The sequence below is a fragment of the Otolemur garnettii genome, unplaced genomic scaffold, assembly GCF_000181295.1.
Source record: "Otolemur garnettii isolate 467f Iridium unplaced genomic scaffold, OtoGar3 scaffold00049, whole genome shotgun sequence".
NCBI lineage: Eukaryota > Metazoa > Chordata > Mammalia > Primates > Galagidae > Otolemur > Otolemur garnettii.
In genome coordinates, this window is record NW_003852444.1 from 8,631,478 (window position 1) to 8,642,636 (window position 11,159).

An 11,159-nucleotide genomic window follows, 5' to 3' on the forward strand; every position below is an offset into this window, starting at 1 on the left:
GATGGCTTGAGCCCAGGAGTTTAGGTTCCAGTGAGCTGTGATGACATCACTGTACTCTAGCCCAGGAGCCAGAGAGAGACCCTGCCTCAAAAAAACAAACAAATGAAAATAAAAATAAGATTGTGGAACCAAAAGCCGGTAGGGACGGTAGTGAAAGTAGATAGTATAAAAGAGAACAAACTTTAGAAAGAATTGAATCCTAAGTAATGTTTTAAACTGAGATAATTATCAATTAAGAAACTGAATCTAGGGTGGCACCTGTGGCTCAAGGAGTAGGGCACTGGCCCCATATACCGGAGGTGGCAGGTTCAAACCCAGCCTCAACCAAAAACTGAAAAAAAAAAAAGAAAAGAAACTGAATCTTTGTATTTCAGTACAGGCAGCCCCAAAGCCAAGAGTGTGCCTTAGCCTTGAAGCAGACAATGTCTGTCATTATCTGCGGCTACCTGTGGCAGGAATCCCCTGCGTGGCCATCAGCCCCTCTGCACAGGCCAGATGTTGCCAAGCAACAGTTACCCAAGGGTCAGCCCTTTACCCAGGCAGGAAGGCCACACCTGTATGGAGGCCATGGTTTGCAAGAGTAGAGAACTTTGTCAGAGGGGAAAACTGTCTAGCAGGGGACATGTCTTGCTATTGCTGGAGGAGGCCAACAGCGTGTCTTATCACGTCAGGGGAAAAATCCTAATCCATCTGTCTGATGAAGTAGCTTTGGCTGGTGGCGATATTTAGCAGTTGGGCTGCAGGGAGCAGCTTAGTCCAAATATAGACTGTTTAGCTGACCTTCTTAGCTCAGATTAGAGGGAAACGCCAATAAGGTAGTGGATATGGGTTAGCCCTTCGTGAGCTAGTCAACTTTGCTGAGAAAATGCCTATTCCACAACCACAGCTGCACTCCCTACACCAGCAGGCACCACAGCTCACAGGGAAAAGCAAGGCCAGCGCTCTCGGGAGCCCCCACATCATCCCCTTGTCACGCCCCAAGCTCATCTTGTGCTTGCCATCCCCTTACCATGACACCGGCCATTCTTCCACCTTGGAAGTTCTCTCCAATTCCTTCAACTGGTAAAATCCTATTCAATTACCCTCTTCTGCAAAGCCTTCTCAAAGCCCTCAGCTGAGAGTGTTGAGCCCTTCCCTTTGAGCCTATTTGATGTCTTTACCTTTTCAGTGGTGCGTCAGACACCCCAGACATAAACTTTTTGTAGACATGTGCTCTCTCCACCAAAAGCCACATGCTCTGGGATTTATAATGTTCTGTGTCCGGTCTGCAGTCCAATGCCATCCTTGCAGCAGCCCTCATTCATGGGTCTTGCTCGCAGTGTTTCTTGTTGGCAGGTCCATAGTGCCATCTCCACATGAAGGATGTGTGTGGAGAGGAGCTAGAGAGAGATGATAGAGCTACAGAAAGAGACCGAGGAGATAGAGGTTTGTTATGAGGAACTGGCTTGCTTGATGAAGGAGGCTGAGCCATCCCATGTTCTGCCATCTGCAAGCTGGAGACCCAGGAGAACTGGGAGTATAATTCAGACTGAGTCCGAAGGCCTGAGAGCCTAGGGAAGTGATGGTGTAAATCCCAGCCCAAGGGCAAGAGAAGATGAGCTGCTTCCCCCGCCTTCTGTTCCATTCAGGGCTGGAGGTTGTCTGTCCACACTAGGGAGGGCCACCTGCCTTAGTCCACCACTGACAATGCTCACCTCATCCAGAAACACCCTCACAGACACACAGAACCAGTGTTTAATGTGGACACTCAAGTTAGCACATAAAATTAACCATCACGAGTACTTACAAACAGTAGTATTTATGGCAATGATTCGTCAGCCTGAAGCTATTAAGAGTTGTGTGCCAAGATCAGACAGCCTGCCAGAGCTCAGGTGCTGAGAAGAGATGTGAAATGATACAAAAGGCTCCTGACCTTGAAAAGTTTCTGCTTTAGTAGAGAGAACACGTAAACCACCTGGAATGGTACAGAATACGCTGTGTGGCTGGGCCGCATTTTCTGGCATTGTGGATGATTTACACAACTCCCCATGAGAGAATGTTACAGATGAATGAAGTTTACACGCCAGGTATACAAGCTTGCCATTGATCACTTTTTTAGGTTTTGGTCTTCTTCAAAGGTTTTATAATTTCCTTGGCCCTTAAACAGAAGTTATTGAATATAAATTAACTTCTTCCCTGGAGCCTTCAAAATTTCCAGGGGGAAAAAACATTCCTCACTCAGAGCAGCCAGCGTGAACTAGACCATCAGCACAGCTAAGTAACTTGAGTGCTGGTTGAACAGCTGAACATAAAGCATCTTGAGTAACAGTGTTGGCATCAGACTGCAGCGAGATCTCAGATGAAAACGTAAAGGCATGTTGACAGACTGCAGGTGAGCTCGCTGATGTCTGGTGGCAGAACCAACATGAACAGGGCGAGGCAAGGGACTGAAATTGACAAAAGGAAGTTTAATAAGGGTAAAGGCGGGTAGCTCATGTAAAAAGACCCTTGGCTTCTACATGCAGGCTCAGTCTGAGTCATCTATCAGACCAATGTGGCTGCCAAAATTCCCAGCGTTTACCATATGCCAGGCACCAGGGGAGTCATTTCCATGCATTGTATCATTTAATCCTCTGTGAAGCAGCTGTCATTTTTATCTTCATTTTACAGAGGAGGAAACTGAAGTTCAGAGAGGTTAAGTAACATACCCAAGGTAACACAGGACTGAGTAGTGGAGCCAGGACTTGAATCTAGGATTGTGTGATTCTAGAACTTGAGCTCTTAATCCCTGGGCAGCTCTTAACCCCTGGTCACAATCTTCTGTGGAATTAATAAACAATACGTCCAGAGCATCTATTTCTGGATAAAGAGCTCACCCAGAGGTATATGGCCACCACGATGCCAAAAATCAGAAACCAGAGTCACATGAGAAATGGAGAGAAGATGTAAGGGGGACATGATTTCTCACTCGACATACCAGGCCCAAAGGGCCACACCAGAACCAAAGAAGTCACAGCCCATACGGAGCGCCCCACTGCGGGTCAGGGGAAACTCTGAGATAGATTGCCACATAGGGTCCTGGCAATTTGAGGGCCACATAGGGCCCTGGAAGTTTGAGGGCCACACCAGGCATGTTGAAAGTTTGCTTCGTGCCTTGGGAGATGGGTTGGACCCTAAAGTTCCTCTGGTGTTAAGACTCCATGATCTTGTAAGCATCCAGCAGTTACTCCCCTCTGCGGCTCAAAAAGCTGGGCACTGTGTGTTAGGTATGTGTCTATGTTTGAGTTATTATTTTGGCTACATTGTGACACTTGCTACTGTCATTATATCTGCCTCTCAAGTCCCCCCAGCCCCTTCTAATGCCTTGCTCCTGATGTTAATAGCCTGGGCACAATCCCTGTGTCAGTCTAGTTAGCTGAGATGTACTGTCAGCATGACATACAGAGGGGTGCCTGGGGGCTCTTAGGAGCAGTGGTTTGAGTGCTGGGGCTTGGGAATGAGTGAGAGTGCTGCCAGGGTCAGGAGCGACTTCCGGTGGTGGTCACATGTGCAGTCTCCACGCCATCGCACACACGCCCACACTCAGCCCCCTCCAGCCGTCTCTGTGGCCTGCCCTGCTGCCTCCAGTCCAATTTCATGCAGGTTCTAGCTCCCACCAGGCTAAGAGGAGAGTAAAGGCAGCTCCTGCTGGGATAACAAACTGGGCTCTGCAGCTGAGTGACCTGAGTGAGGCTGGAGCCTGATGTCATGAATCTGCCTCCCTGCTGGCTCCTGATCTTTCTGACTTGCTGGGGTCCTGCCCCCTGCCTCAACCCTGTCTTCCTCTATTTGTTTAAACCAAGGGACATTTTGTGTGCTGTTCTCTGCTCTGTCTTTCTGGCCTCTGCTCACCAGGAGGTTGATCCCCGTCCTGCACACAGGCCTGTGGGGATGTGGGCTGAGCCTCAGGCAGGCCACCTGCCCGTCCCAGGCTGCCCATCACCCTCAGCCACCCAGGCACAGCCTAGGCTGAGCTCCACAGCCAACCAAGGAGGAATCTACAGGCCTGGCAGCCTCCTGAAACCAAGCTTGTGTCTCAGAGCGGAGATGCATCATCTGACCTGCAGCCCCTGCCCCTGCTCAGAACCCAGCTCCCCCACCCCCACCGCCTTCATCTTCATACAGTCCCAAAGAAGAAATCAGGATGTGGGGCAGGGGTATGAATCAGTCTCCAGCCAGGCAGGAACAGGGCCATGTCTGCTTTCAACTTCCCAGGAGAAGGTTTGCAAAGATATTTTTTAAAGCAATAAAACCTTCTCCTTAAACCAAATCTTAAAAGACTCAATATATAAAGCAGATGGAAGGGCACTCCCTACTCAGTTTGGGAATGGGGCCAGAACTCTGGTACTTGGGCCCTTCCCTTCAGAGCCTCTCTTCCCACCATGGCCCCTGTAGTTTTCTGAGGCAGAAGGTGTGGTTTGAAAATCTCTGTCCCCAGGAATGCAAATTAAGTGTTGAGAAGGGTATCTGAGCCCAGACAGGGGACCTACCCTGCAGAAACAGCATTGCTGCCCAAAGAAAGGGCAGAGGCAGACCCCACTGGCTTGGGGAGCCCTGCTTGTGCTAACTAGGATGGGGTAGTATGGGGCTTAGCTCAGTGCTGAGGGGAACCAGCCCCAGGGCCCACACCTGTGGTCCATAGGATTTCACTGCAAAATTGTTCTGTGGACATAAGAGCCTCAAAATTGGTCCATTGCCAGAGACCACCACTAGTCTCCCACCATAGGAAGAGACCCATGTCCAGCTGCTTTGCAGAAAGCTGGTCTGTGCAGCCAGCAGCAGGGCATGATTGGCTGCATCTCTGAGGGGACCAGCCACCCAATGCCACCAAATGCCCGTGTCGAGAGAGAACATACACATCCTGCCAGTCTTTGGATCAGAGCAGGGAGCGGGATCTCCTCTGCCACCACCTCGAACCAGAAGAGGGGCAATGCTGAAAGGGTCGGGATCCAAGTTTGGAGGAGAGGAGAGGTAAGTTTAAATCCAGGTTCGTCCCTAATGTTGACCAAAAGTGGAATAATGAGCACTAGAACTTAGAGAAATCATAGTTAGACTTATTCTAAGCCGAGTTTGAGGACTTATGCCCGCAGACACAGTGTAGATGAGAAGGGGTCCCGAAGTGAGACACCTCTTCTAAGTGGATCCGTGGGGTACAGCAGATTGGAGGAGCTGGTGGAGAAGCAGCAGGTCCATTCTTGTGATCCTGAGTGGCGCTCAGGGGCTCACACAAGAGACGAGGAAAACACACCTTGAGGCAGGTGGAAGGTGGGTCATCATAGGGTCCTGATGGAGGGGCTGATTCCATCCTGTCCATGTTCTGCGTCTGACAAGCAGGTTTATAACCAGGATCTACCAGTGAAATGGTAACAAATCCAGTTACTCAGGCAGCAAGAGGTCAGGGTTCGTTGCTAGGCCTCTGTTCAACCCTTGTGCCCCACTGCAGTCTTCGTGCGTCACAGCTAAATTTTTCTCTTGAATTTTCCTTTTTCTGACACTGACTAGTCTTGAGCGGGTTATATAACCTCTCCTAACTGCCATTGACTCATCTGCAAAATGAGAGTAACAGAAAAACCCACCTTTCTGTTATTCTGGGGATTTGTGGGATTTTAGACTGTTCCTAGTGGGGAAGTGCCTGTCCAGGGCCTGGTGTAGAGGCAGGGATGGGCCCACGATTGGTCTTTCTCCATTTCCCCTCAGTGGGGACACCCCGGGGAGGAGGATCATGCATTCTTAGTGAGGAAAAGTGTGAGCTGAGGTTAACGCCAGACTTCCCTTCTCCTCAAGCTTCTAGAACAGCCACAAGCTCCCCCCCAACTTTTAAAAAACCTAAATAAAAAAAAAAAAATACTAGAGAGCAGTAAATAATTCTGTGTCCAGAGAAAGTAATGTTCTTTAACGCTCACCTCTAACGGACACCCCCTGCAATTAATTCACTAACAGGGGACCAGTTTCTATCCTTGCTGCCCAGTTGAGGCCAGGTCAGAAGCTCTTCTGATGCCGTCACCCTTCACTCAAGAAAACTCAGTGGCATCTTGGTCTTTTAAGTCAGTCTTGTTCCTTCTTATGTCATTTCTTTTCTCGGAGTCCCTTCACCTGGTCATGCAGGCCTCGCTGATCCCAACCCTCACATTCAGCCTGAACCTTTAATGTCTTTTTATCTCTTTAATTATAATAACATTTATTGAGCACATCAGATGCACGCAGTACCATCCTGAGAGCCCCCTGCATTATCTTACCTGGGGCCCACGTCACAGCAGATCACCTGAGCCATGTGGCATCACTATTGCCAGTTAACAAGTTGAAGTGACAGAGCTACGGAGATTCATTAGCTTATCCAGCAGCAAACAATCTCATGTGTGGGGGACCCTGACTCGAGACCAGATCTTCTGAACCCCAGAGCCCAGGCTTGTCACTGCTGTCCTCTGTTAAACCTTTCCATGGTGACCTCCTTTTGAGCCCTTCTCGTCTAGAACACAGTCAAGAAACACCTCTGTTCTCCAAGTTTGGTGATTCGGCATACTGAGGAAAACCACTGAGCCGAAAAGCAGAAAAAGTGATCAAACTACCAGCACAAATGTCACAAAATCCATGCACTTCACTCCTGGGAGAAGGGCCCATTTGGCATCTAATTTCTTTTTTCAAATAACTCAAACAAGCTTCATGTGTCTGGCTTCCGTACTCACAGAGTATTAGTCTGGGAAATTAGAAAGTGGGGAAAGGAATGCTCGCGGCAAGGAGGCTCACAACAGGAAGCTGCAACAGCCTCAGAATGAGACAGAAAAACTTTAAAATGCAGACCGGGGGACCAAAGAAGGGTCAGCAGCAGGGACAGCTAGCCCAGTGCAAAAGCCATGCGGGGGCAGCTGGGCACAGGCTGTGCTGGGAGAGGGGGCACAGTTCTGACAAGAGGCCAGAGAGCGCATGGGTTCTGGTAACTAAGGCAGGAAGTATGCAACACATTCTAGAAATGATTTCAATAGTCCTCAAGAATCCTGAAACTCTGGTGGTCCCCGAGGGGTTCTGCACAACAGAAGATGTTGTGTTTCCAAAGTGTTCCTATAAAAGAAAAATCAATGGGCTAGAAAGCTAACAAACACCAGCCGTGAGTGGGATTTGACTTTATAAAAATAAAAAGCAGCCCTGCGGCTTTGCTGTGTGCCTGGACCCACTCTGTGTGCTACTGGTTCTCCAACCAGGCCAGCCTTTGTCCGGAACATTTAGCAACAGGAAGAGTCACCACAGGTGACTGGCCAGCACAGGTGGTTTGCGTGTGTCGTGTGTCGTTTAATCTTAGCAACAACCTTACAAGGTGAGGGACTCACATAACCTTCTTCTTTTTTTTTTAATGAAAAAAATGAAGCCCAGAGAGGTTGAATAACTTGCCTAGAGTCACACAGCTGAGTCCTGGCTAACCCCAGAGTCCTCACTCTTCCCCACTTGACTATGCTACCTCTGTAATCACAGACTCCATCCTGAGCCCCAGCTGTGTCTCTCAAGCACATGGCACCATTTGCAAGGGGGCAGGAAGGTGTGTGAGTAGACCTAAGCCCACCCAACACCCAGGGAGGTAACAGTGCAGAGCCACTATCCCACTGAGCTTGGGCCTGGGGCTTCCTTGGCCCAGGGAGGCCTTGGTCTTTAGTGCCAGTGTCAAGACTGTGAGCATGAATGAAGATGAGAAATGAGTGCCAGCCCGTGCTGTTTGCAAGACCAAGAAAATGCCCCTGGAGCTGAATCAGATGATGGTGGCATGTTGTGTAGTAAGCTCTAGATTAGATGGTCCTGGACTGGTATCCGGCCTCTGCCCCACAGTGACCTTGGGAATGTTCCTTAGTCTCTCTGAGTTTCCTCATTTGTAAAGTGAGACACTAATAGTAATATTAGTAATACTAATAATGACCATTGTGGAGCTCAAATGAGGAAATGAATGGAAAGTGTGGAATGCCTGGCTCAGGCAGGGCTCTATCCACCTGCTGGTTGCTTTGAGCAGCAACCTAGGGAAAGTAGCCCACAGTCATCTAGGCACTGAGCCTCCTAAAAGGCCATTACAGACAAACTGGTGTTCTAGAAAAGCATGTGCCAAAGAGGCTGAAAACTGACATGTTGTCAGGGATTCTCCTGGGAAAGTGACCCTGGTAGCAGACTCTGCACAGAGGCCTGTGTGTCATGGGGCCAGTGGAGGGACCGTCACCAGGAACTTCCATGTCTTGTGTCTTCTGTGGGTTTCCCTCTGCAGTGGACAGAGGAAAATAAAGTTCCAGTTGTTCCCCAGAGTTACCTCCTTGTAGCCTGGGAAGGTAAGAAGCCTGAGAAGATTGGAGACCCCAAGCTCAGCCGTGAAGCAGGGTAACCAGAAGCAGAGGGCATGGGCCAGAGAGCAGGTGTCCCTCCTCCTCCAGAAACATCATCAACCAGATATACTGAAATTTCTATGGGGCAAAAGAGAGAAGGGGGAAATGAGACAGGTTGCCTTTATTTTGGTTTCCATGTTAGCAAAGTGTTACATGCACAAAGTTTAACAACCGAATACTGTAATACTGCAAAGCCTACAGTGGAAACCTGCACCGCCCTCCCTCCACCGAGTCCCACCCCTCCCTCAGTCCATAACTCTGCTGTTTCTTCTGGCATGAAGTTCCATATTCTTATAGTTTTTTGTTTTGTTTTGAGACATTTGTTTGTCGCCTGTCACTGGGCTAGGTTACAGTAGTGTCATCATAATTCACTGCAACCTCAAACTCCTGGACTCAAGTGATCCTCCTGCCTCAGATTCCCAACCTTAGCCGGCTATTTTTTTTTTTTCTTTACCTTTTGTAGAGATGAGGGGGGAGTTCTCATTCTTGCTCAGGCTGGTCTTAAACTCCTGACCTCAAGCAGTCCTCCCACTTCAGTCTCCCAGAGTACTGGGACTATACGAGCCACCACGCCTGGCCTCCTATATGATATTCTTATATCAGTTCTTGAGTTCTCAGTTTTAGATGCCATCAGTTGATTTCCTGTTACAGCAGATGAAGGTATCGTTCCTCTTCTGTTCCCTCCTATCCTCCCTCCATCCTCTCAATATAGTTTGATCACAATTTTTATTAATTCCATAATCAGAGTTTAACGCTAGTATAATTATGTAAATACTATTAATTTAAATGCCATGTATTTTACTGTATTTAAATTTCCTGTGTTCAATTTTTGTGTTTTTCAGAATTTAAGATGTCCTTATTTTATCACTTTAAAATAGCTTTTCAGGGTGGCGCTCCTAGCTCAATCAGCAGGGTGCCGGCCACATACGCCCAGGCTGGCCGGTTCCAACCCGGCCTGGGCCAGCTTAAACAACATTGACAACTACTGCAACAAAAAAATAGCCGGGCATTATGGCGGGCACCTGTAGTCCCAGCTACTTAGTAGGCTGAGGCAAGAGAATCGCTTAAGCCCAAGTATTTGAGGTTGCTGTGAGCTGTGATACTATAGCACTCTACAGAGGGTGACATAGTCAGACTCTGTCTCAAAAAAAAAATAGTTTTTCAATTCAAAGTTAAACTTTTCTGTATTTTTTCCTCTCCATCTCTGTCGTGGTTCCTCCAGGTGGCAGTAATTCTCATGTGTATGATGAATATTTATTGAGCATCTACTTTTGCTACAATACTAACATGACTACTACATAGTATTATTCTACTAGGTGTTAAGAAATACAGAAGGGAAACATTAACAACCTAAAATTTAGTTGAGAGGCAATTCAATCATTGCCTCAACTGCTCTGTGGTAGGTGGAATTAATAGTGCCCACAGGGAATGTTCTGGAATCAGAGGCTACAGCCACAAATGTTTTCTGGAGGGCACCAGGCCTGAATTGGGCTTTGAAATGTGGTGGGAATATACAGGCAGAGATGGAAAAAGAGAACATTCCAAGTGAGGGAATCCAGAGGAGGATTTGGTCCATGCCGCTGAAATATATGAAATATCTTTTTAACTGGCCTCTCTCTCAATTTCCTCATCATTAAAAAGTAGAAAGTTTATAACTGGTGCTGTGGTTATGGAAAAGAAAATCCCTATTCTTAGAAAATATAAGTTGACGTATCTAGGAGTAAAGAACCCAAATGTGTGTAACTTACCCTGAAGTGGTTCAGAAAAAAACGTCGCCAGATAGTGTATGGGGATTCCCTGTGCTACTTGCATTTGGGGAGTTCTCTGGAACTTTGAAATTATTAGAATTATTTATATTAAAAAATGTTTAAGGATTTAAGTTATTAAAATATCTTCAAGAATTCTATCATAAGAAAATAACCACATTTATATAAAGATCATGATTTATGCAGAAAAATACTCTTTGCTTTATTTGTAATTGCAAAAAGGAAAAAAGAAGACAAACTAAACAGTCAATAATAGGCAAGTGGCTGGACATAGTCAGTGGCACATCATGTTGCCATTAAAATTAATAGGACACAGAATGGTACATTATGCTGCCATTAAAATGAATTTTTCCAGTAATTTAAGCCTCATAAGATAATGATCAGGGTATGATATGAAATGGGAAAAAGGCAAGCTATAGAACCATATATATTATATAAACTCACTTATGTACCTATATAGAAATGATCAAAAAGGAATTGAAAGAAATATGCCAAAGAATTAATAGTGGTAGGATTAGGAGTAATTTCATCTTCAAATTTTCTATATTTTTAAGTTTCCCATACTGAGCATGTATTACATTTTAAGTAGAAATGAAAATAATTTTTTTAATTCTAAAAACATTAAATTTTTAATGTTCTAAAATTATTAGACAAAGTCTAATAATCTTTAAAGACTAGTATAAAATGATACATATCCGTTCTTTAAAATGATATATCAGACTTAGATATAGCGAGTTTATGTTTTAAAAAGCATATCTACTTATGGGGTTACTGGCTGATTTCAGTGAACTAACCTCTGTAAAATGCATAGCACAGTGCCTGCCCACAGTGGGCACTCAATAGTGTTCTAACATGGTCAGCTACTTTAATAGTCTTCGCCTCCCTGCTCTTCTTGGCCAGCCTCTTTGACAAGTCTTACCGGGCGTGGGCCGGCACTGGGCCCGGGCGGGGTGGTTGACCTGCGCTGGCCTCCCCACAGGTGGCAGCCGAGTACTTCAAGAACACCACGCTGCTGCTGGTGGGC

At 46.7% G+C, this 11,159-nt stretch overlaps 1 protein-coding gene across 1 annotated transcript in view; it reads left to right on the top strand.

The window, feature by feature from the left end:
• SLC13A4 (solute carrier family 13 member 4) overlaps positions 1–11,159 on the top strand; it is a 45,113-nt gene that overhangs the window by 6,628 nt on the left and 27,326 nt on the right. Inside the window, exon 3 of the mRNA XM_012806236.2 lies at positions 11,115–11,153. Within this exon, the coding sequence (XP_012661690.1) occupies positions 11,115–11,153 (39 nt within the window). The remainder of the gene's footprint in view (positions 1–11,114; positions 11,154–11,159) is intronic.